The sequence below is a fragment of the Pteronotus mesoamericanus genome, unplaced genomic scaffold (assembly GCF_021234165.1).
Source record: "Pteronotus mesoamericanus isolate MK-2021 breed Mesoamerican mustached bat unplaced genomic scaffold, CSHL_Meso_final contig_68, whole genome shotgun sequence".
NCBI classification, from domain to species: domain Eukaryota; kingdom Metazoa; phylum Chordata; class Mammalia; order Chiroptera; family Mormoopidae; genus Pteronotus; species Pteronotus mesoamericanus.
The window spans coordinates 25,997,334-26,013,025 of record NW_026555234.1 but is presented as its reverse complement, the minus strand read 5'-3'; the positions used below and the strand labels follow the sequence as shown (position 1 = coordinate 26,013,025).

The window sequence follows — 15,692 nt, the reverse complement described above, 5'->3', positions numbered from 1 at the left end:
TTTCCTAAATGCTTTCAGTTGCTTTCTTGCAAGGTTGCAATTCTGAAAAGTAATAGTAAAAGGTTCTGAAGGCTAGGAATCCAAAACCTCTTCTGGAAGTATATACAAAGCAAGCATATCTATTTCTTAATGATTCTGTAAACCTTAACAGCATCACCGGAAAAAGCTGACCTTACTGATGGGTCGTTCTCCAGGAGTTCAGTAAGCCGCTGCACTTGGTCTGGCTGGATGGATCGGCCTAGCAGCGCTTCCGTGTTAGTGTAGATGAGGAATGCCGAGACCACACCCAATAAGGTGCCCACACCCAAAGAACCCAGGCTGTCATACAGTGGGTTGCCTAAATAAAGCACATCGAAAGTCAGTAAATTAACATTTTGTTATTTCAATGAGCTGTAGTGCGCAAAGAGCCAGAATCAGTTAATCAGGTGATTTAAAAATTCATTCTGACTCCTTTAATAACTTTCTAATAGTTTTAATGCACACTACACAAAATGGGAATGATACAACTTGCTTCATATTACATAGGAGTATTATGACATTTAATTACTTAAGAACTGTTCTTACATCTGGTCATTATGTGGGTGGGGGCTCAGAGTATTTTCAGATTAAAGAATTCATATACATATTAATAATATAAGAAAGGGTCCATTTCTGTTAGTGGTAGCAGTAGCACTTTTCCTGTTCCCGGTTGACAAAATAATTGTGAGATCAAAAGCTGAAAGAAATAAGCATTTTTTTGGTCTTATTCTTACCAAGATTCTATGAGAGAATTAAGCCATACAAAAAATTATATGGGTCGCTCCTTTATTTTTCAACCAAGGTGAAACATATGAGGACAGACCCCCAGAAACCCTGATTTATAAAAAAGTTGTGTATTTACGCTCACATGTTTAAACTCCAGTCACCTTCAGAGCACTCTCCATTGGATGCACTACACCTATCAAGACTGTTTTCCACAGCTCAAAACAGTTTTTGAACTGAGATTTTGATGCCTTTTAATGCTTCTGACATTTTTTGTTTCCTCTTCTACATCAGCAAATATTTTCCCTTTGAGGACTTTTTTCATCCAGGGAAACAAAAAAAATGTTGCTTGGGGCACGACTGGGTGAATGGGAAAGGTGGGGCATGGGGGTCATGCCCCACCAAAAGGTGTGGGCAGGTGGGCTTGTAAATCACCCATCGTGAAATGGGCAAACCTTTGAAAAAGTCTTCAACAAAAATTCACTGAAGCCAAACGTGGGCTCTCACAACAACGCCCGCTGGTACACTGATACTTGGGGGAAGCCTGTACTATAAAGGCCCACATTCCAGAAGATAACTCTCCTCTTTTTGGGGTCCTCCTCATAGCTAATACTATTCTAGATACAGAAAAGAAAGTTCACGCATTGCATGTGAGGGTCACTTTAGAGCAGTGGTTCTCAAAGTGTGGTTCCTTCACCAGCAGCAACAGCATCACTTGAGAACTTAGTAGAAATGCAAATTCCAGGCCTCACCCTGGGTCTTCTGAATCAAAAACTCTGGAGGTGGGGTCTAGAATTCCGTATCTTCCCAACCTTCAGGTGATTCTGATTCTAAAATTGTCTTCAGTTGTTAGGGCTTAATTCTCTCCCTGAACCAATGAGAAAAGCTGATTTACTATCTATAAATGTGTAGATTAATATTTATATAACTGACATCAATAAATCTTATGTTTTAAGGCTATAAATTTTACACACAAGGATTTTATGATTTGAAGTCCTTTTACTCTGAAGATAAAATCTCAATATTAAATTTAAGTCTCTCTTGATAAAACATATATTTTACTAATAAAAATCCCAACTTACAAATTTTACTAACCTTTAGTCAAAAATATAACACTATAAAGTAGACTGACTTATCTATACTAAAGTCTTAAAAATGATCTACTTGTAAGTAAAATATCATCTACTAGGGAGCCTATAATTATAGAGTTCAAAATCAAATATATTGCTCTTTAGAAATCCAAATTTAATTATTTTTATTTAAAAATGTTTTGTATAAATAATCCTACAGAAATCACTAGAAAATATTTTATTTACTTATTGGCATGTTATTTAACTTAAATAAATTAATTTAACTAAATAAGATTTAATTCATGTGAAATACTCTTAAAACAAAAATTTTATGACTTGGATTTGACTGGTTAACATTATTGTATAAAAGAAAATAATCTATTAAAAGTTGTCTTATTCAACAAGTCACACTTTTCTGAAGCCTAACGTTTTGCTAATAATTTATGTCCAAAAAAAAGTGTAAAATGATAAAGTCAACCCGAAAAACAATCAAAACTTTTAGAAATATTCTGGATCACAGCAAACATCAGAGCATCCTGGTTTGGTCTTAAAATGTATATTAAAATTGAGAAAAACCTATTCATGTTTCAGAGTATTTTAAGAAAAACTGCAGAACTATGAAGGTTCATCACCTCAAGTTATTTGAATTTGAAGGAACGAATAGATAAGAATGGAAGAAGTTCCATTCCGAGAGAATTCCAACCTCAGAAACTTGAGTCTTTGCATACCAAATTATTCTATTTTAGAAAAATAAAAATCAAATGTTTTTTTTGTCTTTTGATTCATCTGTATTGTACTGGACTTTAAAACATTAGCTACCAAAATGAGGACAGAATCAACTGAAAGTCAAGGAAATAGGAAAGCAACAGCACTTACTATTGGTACTAACAGTGAAAAAGACAAATTAACAAGAGCCACAATATATATTTATTTAGAGCTTTAGAGTTTATTGAAGTTTTCTCTTGTATTTATCTTAGTAAACCTGTGAGGTCACTAGGACAAATACAAACACTTTTACAGGCAAAGAATAATTGTGTAATTTATCAAATCACAGTTTAGAAAGGTTTATAGCATTCCAGAAATGCTTTATTAACAGTTTTCTTCATTTCTTAAAGAAATTCCTAACTCGCAGACATTTTACATTTTTACTGACCAAATGTTTTATACAAATAAGATAATAAGTTACATTAGTATGACACTAGCATCTAACAATTTATTGGCTTAAAATTATTCAATGATATAAAGAAAATTTCCACATATCAGAGAATTATTTAAGCAGTACAAATAAATCACTGATAACCTAAGAAATAGTTACCTGTTACAGAAGTAAGGCCCATGCAAGTGGCTGCTATTGTCACTCCCAAGACTGCTGCAGTATCCTCCAATAATATAACATTTGTGCTAGGGTCACGGCTTTGTATTACTTAATCATTGGTGGAGAGACAAGAAAGAAATACACTTAAATCTTAACCTGATACTCTCAGGTAACATTTAAGTAAGTATACATTTAAAATTAACATATAAATTAAGATAAAAATTTTATGAGATCCTGATTTTAAAAACACTGCTCAATGCATATAATTCCTTGGTTTACATGTTCAAATTGCTTTCTCAAGTTATATAAGTATATACAGAAATACTGTAGTTTACTTAAGTTAAATCCAAACATAAAGAGTTTTATTTTTAAAACATGAGCCACACATAGGAAAGACAGAGATATATTTTGTACATATCTGTAAAGAATAAAGCAACAGTACTAGGCAATTTTAAGCAAATAAAGGGGATGAAACAATACACCTGGTTTCTAAAACACATACCATACTTGTAAAATGACATTCCTTTTGCCCGAGCACTCCTACGAAGTTCGTTCACAGCAACAAGAAGCGTTGCTGAAAAGAAATGCATTCATATCAGCAAGGGAGAAACTTCATGCCTCTAAACTTTAAAGATGGCATCTCAAAAGGTAAATAAATATGCATGTTACTTTAATGGCAGGGCTGAAAATAAGGAAAAGTTCTGTACTCACTAGTTATCATCAAGCCCCCAACTGAACAGCACAATATAATGAACCCCTTATTTCTAAATCATACTAATTCAAAAATCACTACCACAAGTCTTAATGTACTGGACAGGTACTCGCTGGTGGGCACATACGAAGCACAATCACTTTTGATCCTCCCAACTTTTTTGAGGCAGGTGGTATTATCACCACTTTATAGACTGTCAAAGACTGAGGGAACATTATGTACTGAAAGGGACAGTGTTTCAGAAGCAAACATACTATGAGTAAAGCAGGCACTTTCATACACGATACTAGCGCTTGTATGTCATAATACTGCTATAGCTGAAACTTTCGGAAACTTTTAATTATTTGTATTACAAAAAAGACAGCATTTTCTGATTAACATACTAAAACCTAAATGTTTAGAATTCAGTATATAGTTATATTTTTATACTATTTCAAATGTTCTAAGCCTGATGATATGATACTCAAGAAAAAAGCTTTTCCCTTGCCCTCATCCATTATAGAAGTAGCCACAGTACATCATATAAGGAATTTATGTCCTAAGACAAACCTTAGATTCTTATTCCCATATTTTTTTTAAATAAAACTGCTCGATATGTATCACTAAATTAAGAATAAAGAGAGCTACTATGACATACCTCCTTCAGATACCAATGATCCTGCTAAAATACAATATGCCTAGAAAATAAATATTAAAATAAAGCACACATTAATATTTCACTAAAAAAATCACAGTTGTTCATGCATAAAGTTTGTAATGTTTAAAACAAGAACATGAATTTGAATCCAAGCCAGATAAGGATCTTGATGGGAAACAGCTCAAATGAGGAAAATGAGATAGATGGTATCTTCATATGCAGAAACAACCAAAAGCTTAAAAATGTGATCATCATCTCATTTTTTTATACTTAAAAAAGTAATATATATTTTATATATATATATACAGGGATGGGAAAAGTATGTTTACAGTTGTGAGTACATGAAACAGAATTTATTCTTGTATTATTTATTAATTATTCTATTATTTTCTGTACAAACATGAACCTACTTTGTCTACTCCTGTATAAAATATATTATAGTAACAGGTTACAAATTACCCCACATTCCAAAATGAGGCACTATACTATGGTATTACAGAATGTTATAGCATGACCTAAGCAAAATTCATGATTTAAAAGATGAAAAATTTAATTAGTATAAAAATTTTCAAGTTCAAAATTAACACAAATATTTGAAATCTGGGGTTGTGAATGCAAGATATAGTAAGAGCCATTCCTATAATCTAGTAACTTCTGAATTTGTCTGGATACCCAGTACAAAGAGAATCCTTTCTGAATCCTGACTCAAAAAGATAACTATAAAGATTAATCAATTTTTTTCATAACACTACTTTCCTTATAGTCCCAGGACACTCTTAACTTAAATAAAGGTATCAAGAGTAACTTTAATCCAAGGTATATAGAGTTAATCTAGCAACACAAACTTCTAAAAGATTTTAAGTGAAATTGAAACCAATCATGTGTTGAATTTTTAACATTACCCTTTTTGGACCCTTAAGCTTTCCTAAAATAGAGGTTTGAAATTTCAAACCCTGTCCAAAACTTTCACAATTCTGTTAAGGAAACAGATTTCCAAAGGCTATGTGATTGGAGCAAGTACAACGACACCCAGTTAGAACTGGAACCCAGACTTTCCAGTTTCAATTCTAGGCTCTTTCCACTCAAACAGGCTGCCAATCTGAAACACAGAACTAAACTTCCTGGCAATTCTTTTTGATCCTTATTATCTTCTTCCAGAAATGACTTAAGATACACTCGTCACCCAATAAAGGGAGACAGCATATACCCACCAAGATTCCAAGGTAGCACCTAATAAATATAAATTGGTCTATGGTGTGCTGAATCTATTATTTATTAACAAACAGTTGTAGTCTGATAGAACCTCACTTAGCTGCTAAAAGATTGAAAAGCTTCTAGAGGTTTCAAAACTTACACACAATTGAAAATTTTGTTAATCTGTCCATCCCTTACTACAGAGCCATCAACTTCTCTGCCTCTATAAAGTAATATTGTACAAATTAGATGAATACTAAGACAATGAGATATCTATGATATGGCCAAACCTTTGCAGAATGGAGAAAGTACCCTACTTCATTTTAACTGTATGAAATGTATTATGGTAAGAAACTAGTCAATAAAAACTGTAGAGAAATCCTAGATGAATAGGCTTGTTATTATGTAGGTGTACAGGTGTAACAAGATGTTAAAAGGAGATTCACTCCAGTTAAGAAAAAAAGTAGGTTACAAGGACTCCACATACCAAAATAGGTGTTATGCCACCTATTCAGGCCTTGCACAGAAGGTGGCCCATGCCTGGTTTTGCAACTCCTAGCTCCACACCCACTAGCCCGCATACACTGAACTGAGGTTAAGGAAGCTGAAGCAAAGGTTTCTTTGAAGAAAGTTGTTGAGCTGTTGAGATTGCTCAGAAAGCTGGATGTGTGTCCCTAGAGGTTGGATATCACAGTGAACTGTGTCTATAGCACACGTGAAAAATAAATTTATAGGAGTCTACCAACTGACACTAGCTGTGTCAGCAGACCAGCTGTCTGGGCTTGTGGGGAAAAAACTGCACTCTCACAAAGAATGTGCTAAAGATGTGTGTTTTAACACAGAGGACCCCAGACATGGAATTGAGTAAGGGGTCTTCACACCAACTATCCAACAGCTTCTTGCCAAATGCAAGGCCACGTGAGCAGAAACAGTCTGGAAACACACCACGAAACACAGAAGCTGAGAGGGTGTGCTTGTCAAGGGAGCTCGAGCACAGTCCGTGGCCAAGCAGAGTAATCTCCATGAAGTGCCCATGACGGGGACAAAAAACAAAACAACCTGCTTTAAATCCCTACAAAGGCCAGAGGAAACCAGTGCTAAATGATACTGATGCCAGTGAAGTAGTAATTGCTTGTCCCCTATCCCTACCTCCAATGCTGCCGGAGGCAACCAAGGGAGTAGGAGAGAAGGACAGAAGCCCTGGATCGTACACCAGGTGACTGTGCTCCTGTCTTCCCATCCGTCCAGTGTAGGCTTCTTACCAGACTGAGGGAAATGAGAAGCTTTACCTTTATATACAATTTCAACATGGAACTATTAAATGGGACTGGATATTTTAATTACTAATGGGAGATTAATCTTGAGACTAAGTGTGAACAGAAGTCTTCTGGTTCTTCAATAGAAACTAAAAGTATTAATAGAACTGCCCAATATTTTAACCAAGGAGACAGTGCTTCATAATTGTACCTACAGAGATGTTCACGTTTGACATCACTGAATCACATGAATTTAGAGATCATGTTCATTTGTTTTATAAAATACAACTGCAGATAACATAACCCTATATAACACAGTCAAAAAGGTATATGTGAGTCCTGTTCTTTAACATCAATATGACAAAGGCATTCTACTATAAACCCAACTGCATAACACTTCAAAACCTAGCTGGGGGATCAACCGATCAAGATAAAGGCCCAGAAAAACACACTTTGTCTCCTCATGCAACCACAAAAAGAATTACAACTAGGACTCAAAAAAGAAAATAATAACATCCAGAACCATCAGAAAATCAAGCTGTATAGAAGTCCAACAACTAAAGATTTAAAGAAGCCACATTCATCCAGTTGGACACCTCTTCTAGAATAGGCCATGTTGCTAAGACAGGGAGTCAAAGCAGCTCTACCTAATACACAGAAACAAACACAGGGAGGCTGCCAAATTGAGGAGACAAAGAAATATAGCTCAAATGAAAGAACAGAACAAAACCCCAGGAAAAGAACTAAACGAAATCAAGATAATCAACCTATCAGATGTAGAGTTCAAAACACTGCAGATTGGGATGCTCAAAGAACTCAGTGAGTACAGCAATAAACAAAACAAAACAGGAAGAAATGAAGGTTACATTAAGTGAAATAAAGAAAAATCTACACAGAACCAATAGGAGAGGGGAGGAAGCTAGGATTCAAATCAACGATTTGGAACATAAGGAAGAAATAAGCATTCAACCAGAACAGCAAGAAGAAAAAAGAATTCGAAAAAAAAAAAATGAGGATAGTGTAAGGAGTCTCTGGGACATCTCCAAAAGTACCAACATCTGAATCATAAGGATGCCAGAAGGAGAAGAGGAAGAGAAAGAAATTGAAAACTTATTAGAAAAAATAATGAAAGAAAATTCCCCAAATTTGGCGAAGGAAATAGACATACAAGTCCAGGAAACACAGAGTCCCAAACAAGCTGTACACAAAGAGAACCACACCAAGACCCATCATCATTAAAATGCCAAAGGGTAAAGATAAAGAGAGGATCTTAACAGCAGCAAGAGAAAGGCAGAGCATTACCTACAAAGGAGTCCCCACAGACTCCTGATTTCAGCTGAAGAATGTCAGCTGATTTCTCAAAAGAAACTTTGCAGGCAGAAGGGACTGGCAAGAGGTACTCAAAGTGATGAAAAGCATGGACCTACAATCTGGATTATTCTATCCAGCAAAGCTGTCACATAGAATTGAAGGGCAGATAAAGTGCTTCCCAGACAAAGTAAAAACTAAAGGAGTTCATCAACACCAAGCCATTACTACATGAAATTTTAAAGGGACTTATTTAAGAAAAAGAAGATGGTCAACAGTATGAACATTAAAAATGGCAACAAATACACAACTTTCAACAATTGAATCTAAAAAAATAAAGCAAATAACTAGAACAGGAACAAAATCATAGGTATAGAGATCATCTGGAGGGTTGTCAGCTGGGAAAGGGAAGGGGGAGAATGGTGGAAAAGGTGCAGGGATTAAGAAGCATAATTGGTAGGTACAAAATAGACAGAGGGATATTAAGAATAGTATAGGAAATGGAGAAGCAAAAGAACTTCTATGCACGACCCATGGACATGAACTAAGGAGAGGGACGGCTGGGGGGAACGGGGGTACTGGGTGGAAGGGGGCAAAAGGGGGAAAATTTGGACAACTGCAATAGCATAATCAATAAAATATCTTAAAAAAAAATATTGAGCAGGGAGAGATTACCCAGAGGAGGGATTCCATTGGTTGAGGATTAAGCAATCCCATAATTCCATGGTACCAAGATAATCCTGCACCCATCATGAAAATACCAACACCACTAATTAGTGAAGCAATATAGCGCATGTTTGAAAATCCATACCTGGAAAATAAAAATGATAATATAGTTTATAAGAAATATAAAAGGTTTCTTTTCAAAATATATGTTTACTAGGTCAGTGAAAAAGAAAACAAAAACTTCTTATGATATTAAAATGTTCTTGTTGTATATTAAAGTTTAAGTGCCAAACACAAATCTAAACAGAAAATCAACATATAGAGTGGAAAAACCTGAAGGATCTTTGAAAACAGATAATTACAACAAATATAACTTAATACAGGTATCTGCCAATTCCTTTTCTATTTAGTCTATTTTGATTCAGTAGAACTACCTTACCTTTATGTATCACAAATGCTGGTAAAATTAAATTTTAAAAAATGCATTCAGATGTTTAATGAACAGAATAACATTTAAATTTCCTTGTAATGCAATTTCTAATTAAATTATTTTGATGATTTATATTATGTATAATTTGATGCTGAATATTTGTTGCTAGTTATACATAAAATAGATTAGCATACAGCAACTGACTACTATTATTAGGACTAAGAGCTTCAGTTTTCTGGGTGTTTTTATGACAATTTTTTAAATCTCAATTATTTTTCAAGCATCTTTGTTCTTTATGTGCATTCTTTTGTATTTCTGTATCTACCAATTAAATACTGAACATTAAGTTCAAAAATAGGACATATTATAAAAGGAAAAGAATCACTCAATGATAAAAATATTTCCTACAAAATATATTCCCAAACCAAAATTCTATGGCACCCTTCTGGCACATTAAAATTTAAACAAGAATTCTTATTAAAAACAGATTTTTAAATTCTTTTTGTAAATATGCAATTCTGACATAGGGAATTCTTAGTTTATAGATGTGTTAATATTCTATAAGCTTCCTTTAGAAAAATTTATTTTCTTCTAAAATTTTCTCCCACCAAAGTAATATAGGAGATGGAGATTATATACATATATGCATATACAAGGTCTGCCCAGAAAAAAGTCCAGTCATTGTTAATATAACGAGAACTGTTCACATGACATCGATGTAACATGGCAGCCAAGGACAGTGGATTTAAATGTGCATGCAGGAACAATGATGACTTCACTGTACTAGTTGTGGGGGTGGTAGACGTCCCTGAGTGAGCATGTGTACTATGTGGCTGTCCCATTCAAAATGACTGAGCAAGTAGAACAACGAATCTGGATCAAATTTTGAGTTAAGCTTGAACTTAAGTCCTCTTCGGAAACTACTCGGATGATTCAGAAGGCCGCAGCTATGAGCAACTCGCGATTAGCAGCTTCATCATGACGCGCCCACTCATGCATCATGTCTTGTGCAGAGGTTTCTGGCAAAACTTCAATCACCCAGGTGACTCAGCCCCTGTACAGCCCAGATTTGGCACCCTGTGACTCTGGCTCTTCCCAAAACTAAAATCACCTTTGAAAGGGAAGAGATTTCAGACCATCGGTCAGATAGATTCAGGAAAATATGATGGAGCAGCTGATGGTGACTGGGTGACCTACTTTGAAGGGGACTGAGACATCACTGTCCTATGTACAGTGTTGCTTGTATCTTGTATCTGCTTTAATAAATGTCTCTATTTTTCATATTAAATGGCTGGATACCTTCTGTACAGACTTTGTATACTCTATGTCTGTGTGTGTGTGTATATATATTAAAGTAAATAAAGATATAATTAAACAACATAACTTTCATCATGTATTTTCAATAAATTTGTAGGTTCTTATTAAAGTTTTTAACTTAGTAGATCTGTACTGTCCAAAATAAATCACTAGCCAACTAAGGCTATTTAAATTTAAATTAATTAAAACTAAGTAAAATTTTAAATGTAGTTCTTCAATTGTACTAGCCACATTTCAAGTGCTCAACAGCCACATGTAGCTAGTGACTATTAAACAGATTTTTGTCAAAAACTCTACTGGGCAGCACGAAAGTAGGTCACTGAAAAATACCTTGAGAAGAAATCTTTACAACCTAAAATTTTAAAGGTTTACTCTGTTTTTAAAATTTTGATGTATGAAACTGCTCAGAAAGTATTCAAAAAATGTTATTATTTATATGAAAACAGCAGTGTCTTGCTTTCAAGAAAGGCATTTATGTAAAGCATAGAGGAAGACTCCTTTACTGATATAAAAGTATACTTTTTGCCTAAAGACTGATCAAATTCTACTACTGAAGTAAGGTTTTAAAATGATACATATGGAATTCAGAAGTTTTAGCTGTTTATACTAGAAGAAATAATAAGAAAAATCTCTATCAAAACTGGTAGGATTCAAAATAATACATTCTAAAAAGCATCTTCATTTTATAAATAAATAATTTGAAATATTAACAGAATGCTATTTCCAAATCACAGCAGGAGGATTAAAACAGATTAAATATGAATTTACTAGAAGTTAATGCTAAGATTTTTAGATTGAGTGGCCTATTAGTCTAAGTATGAAACGTGTTTCCCTTGACCAAATAAAACAACTCTAAGACCAAAATATGTGCTTTGTTTTTAATTTACAAATATGAAAAGAACAAGATCTCTAAACCATGTTATATAACATATAAATAACCTAAACTCTTTTTCAAATTATATCTGAAGTTCATTTAGAGCAGTGAGTCCTACATTTTAGATGCTTCAGTGGAAGAAATAACCAAATCTTTAACACAAGCTGCAGGTACATAAAAATCAGGTTTTTAAAATTCAGTTGCTTTTATTTCAATGACCGCCACCAAAACAAACAAAAAAATAAAGACAATTTCCTTACGGATGAGTAGGATCTGGTGTCTGAACAGACTTACTGATGCCCAATGCTAGTAAACCCTACGGAGAAGAAAGAAAAAGGTAAAAATAATCATTAACAAGACAGGGAGTATAATGTGGTGAAGCCAATCTGGAGGATTCAATCTGAAAATGACAAAGAAAAACAACATACACATATCCAATAGCTCAGTAATTCTGATTTCTAATACTTAATGCTCCCCCTTCTGTGAAAATCTTTCCCTTTTATGGTTTTCCTCATACTATCATGCAACTGCTTAAATGTTGTCTCAAAATATCTTTCTAGTTGTTCTGTGTGTATGACCTGCTTACAAAAGACAGAGCAAGGACTGTCTTCTTCTAAACATAATACATGTCAAACTCAAGTGGGCAATAAATTAATATACATTAATACTTAATAATTTATTTAACTATTGCTGTTCAGTGTGTTACAAAAATTAATTTGTTTTTCTAGTTACAACACTAATACGTGCTCATTGTAAAGAATTTCAAACAGTAGAGGAGAGGGAACCATTTAAGAGTTTGGAGTATGTTTCAGACTGTCCGTATATACAACTGAATATAATTTTTATGTTCTTTCATATATAAACACAGTACCAGATTTCAGAGAGGGATGTGTGTGTGCATTTTTAAAAAATATGATTACTATCTATAATGTCTTTTTTTCACTTTATTTAATGGACATTTTCTAACGTACAGATGGAAGGCAAAAAAAAAGGAAAACCAACAATAGAACATTTCAATAAACCCAATTCACCCATCACTCAGCTTTGACAATTACGAACACATGACCACATCTATTTTATCTAATTTGTACCTACTTCCCTGTGAATACTCTAAAGTAAATTCCAAGCATCACACCATTTCATTTCTAGTTTGGATGAATATCTGAAACAAAAAAACCCTAAGTCTTTTAGAAAATATAATAAGACCATGATCATACTTTTAAAAATCAAAACTAATTCCTCAATATTAACATCTACATATTGCAGTAATCACATTTCCACCAATGAAAATTTTAAATTTTTAGCTAAAATTCACATCCAATGAAATGCACAAGTCCTGAATGTACAATTGAGTGAAAAATCCACACACCAGAAACATATATTCCTATAAAGACAGAACCGCTTCATCACCTCAAAAATGTTCTCTTGTGCCTCTTTTCGCAAGTCCTCCCCCATAGCAGAGGTAATAACCATTTTCTTAATTTTTTAACCAAAGATCAAAAAGTTCTATTTAAAATTTTGTGTAAGTAGAATAACACAGTAAGTACTATATTGTGTTTGCCTTCTTTTATTCAGCATATTGTTGGAGATACATATATGCTTCTGACTGGATAAGTATTTCATTTTTTACTGCTACATAATAACCCACTGCTTGAGCATACTGTACCACAATCTGTTTATCCCTTCCACTTTGATGGACATTTGGGTGAATTCAGATTTTTGTCCATTATAAGTAAAGGTGCTATAAACATTCTTATACAAGTCTTTGTAGACATTCATTCCCATTTTTCTTGGGAAAATACTTAAAAGTGGAATCGCTGAATTAGACAATAGGCATGTGTTTACATGACTCTGACAGACGTTTTCAAGAGTGGTTTGAACATTTTACACTCCACCAGCAATGTCTGGTTGCTTCACATCTTTACCAACATTTGGTTATCAGGGTTTTTTATTTTAGCCTCTATACTAGATATGCAGAGATATCTTCTTGCAGTTTTAATGGTACTAATAAGCACTTTTTCATGTGTCCATTGGCCGCCATTCATGTATCTTTATTTGTGAAGTACCTGCTCAACTACAGTCTCTTAAAGAAATTGAGTTGTCTTTCGAATATTGAGTTGTAGAAGTTCTTTATTTATCCTGGATACCGGAGTCCTTTGTCAGATTACTATATGCTTTGTAAATATTTCCTCCCAATCTGTGGTCTGCTTATTTATTTTCTTAAGAGTGTCTTTTAATAAGTAAAAGTTTTTAATTTTTATGGTTTAATTTATAATATTTTTTCTTTTATGGTTTTGTTTCTGTGTCCTGTTTTAGAAATCTGTTTACCCAAAGATCTAGGAAATATTTTCCTAGGTTTTCTCTAGAATCCACATAGTTTTTGCTGTTATGCTTGAGCCTATGGCCTACCTCAAATTTACATATGGTCTGAGGAGGGGGTCAAGGTACTTTGATTTTTGACTCTTGTCAATATACTCATGTTTTCCTTTCATGAATGTAGTTGTAACAGCCATTTGACATTCTTGTCTGCTAATTCTATCATATGTCAATTGCATCTGTGTCTATTGACCAATTTTTCTCCTGGTTATAAATAAAATTTTCTGCTTCTTGGCTAATTAATCCTTTTTTTTTTTTAAATTAAATGCAGAACACTGTGAATGTTATACTGAGTGTGTGGATTTTGTTTTCTTCCTTCTAGAGTGTAGGGCTTTGTTCTGGCAGTTAATTTAAGTTACAGCTTGATCCTTTAGAGCTGCGCTCCTCTATGGAACTCTGCCTTGTAATTTCTAGCCTCCTCACACACTGAACTCTTTCTGCCTTCTCAACTTAATGAGATTGCTAATCTTCCACTTTGCTCAACTATTCCACATGTGCCTCTAAGCAAAAAGCTGGAGAGATCATATGTAATTCAAATCATTTGTTTCCCTTCTCTCAGAGATAATGGTCTTGTTCTGCTATTGTCCAAAGTTTGAAAACATTGTTCCATATATTTTATCTAGTTTTTTGTTTACAGCAAAAGACTGAAGTTCAACCCCCATTAGTCCATCACAGCTAGAAGCAGAAGTTCTTTACATGATGCTTTACAATTTGATTTCTTTTTACTCAAATTATCATGTTATTATTTCAGGTCAGTACATAGCTATATCTACACATTATTTTAAACCCCTGAATAGTACTTTAGAGTACTAACACTGGAAAACTATCTTTAATGTTTTCATAACAACCAATAATGAAACTAATAATCTGGATGTATCTCTTTATCCATGTACAAATATTTTTGCATTTCAATTTTCTTAAGTTCAAATGAGCTGTCAACAAAATAGATATTGTGTGTTATATCTCTCTCTCCAACCCCTCACCCTTCCCTCCACTCCACAACCAGCTGGGAAAATATTATATTGACAGTAGTTACTAAGTATTTACTGTACAAAAATTTAATTCAAAGGAGAGATTTGTTGCTACCAACAGCAAATGTTTGATTTCTTTCCTTACTTTTGCAAACCATTTGAGAGTGAGTCAGGTGAGTTCTGGGGTTTAATTTTTAGTTAACATTGCTCTCTCTACTCCTTACAACTTTATTATTTTTAATTTTGTCTTAAATATTCTTATTGCATCTGTTGTCTTTTATTGTAAGTTCTCCCAAATTCATTCTTACATTAATAGAACTATACATAAATAAATAAATACTGAAAAGGCATTCTATTAGTATACCACATTCTTTAAAAAGTGAAATAATCATACAAGCAGAAATTTTTATTGTGTTCTTTAAAAAGGCTTAGTTTGTAGTATTCAAAATTTGAATCAAAGAAGGTATTTTAATTTTATAAAAATATTTCTTCATTTGCAAATTCAAGGAAAGGAATTCAAAACACTTGTCTAATGTGAAATTTTAATTTACCAACCACATGAGATTACTTTATATCATTATTCAAAAAACTGAAATTCATTGGCACTTAGTCATAAGAACTCATATTCAGAGATCAAATTTCCACCTAATATAAAAATCTCCTCTACAAAAACTTCTGCCCAAACACTTATTTACTGATAATCTCATATTTCATATTCTACTGTTGGAAGTTCTAAATGCCTAATGACCTGCTTTAAAAACCATCCTCATATTTCTATGTACTTCATCATTCAAAAGCCAAACAATTTTCTTTTTCTTCCACAAT

The 15,692-nt window shown here is 33.6% G+C and overlaps 1 protein-coding gene across 1 annotated transcript in view; it reads right to left on the bottom strand.

The window, feature by feature from the left end:
- SLC30A9 (solute carrier family 30 member 9) overlaps positions 1 to 15,692 on the bottom strand; it is a 64,944-nt gene that overhangs the window by 14,814 nt on the left and 34,438 nt on the right. The window contains exons 10-15 of the mRNA XM_054582123.1: positions 11,781 to 11,836; positions 8,909 to 9,044; positions 4,476 to 4,515; positions 3,629 to 3,700; positions 3,127 to 3,234; positions 172 to 337 (exon numbers count right to left, since the gene is read on the bottom strand). Coding sequence (XP_054438098.1) covers positions 172 to 337; positions 3,127 to 3,234; positions 3,629 to 3,700; positions 4,476 to 4,515; positions 8,909 to 9,044; positions 11,781 to 11,836 — 578 coding nt within the window. The remainder of the gene's footprint in view (positions 1 to 171; positions 338 to 3,126; positions 3,235 to 3,628; positions 3,701 to 4,475; positions 4,516 to 8,908; positions 9,045 to 11,780; positions 11,837 to 15,692) is intronic.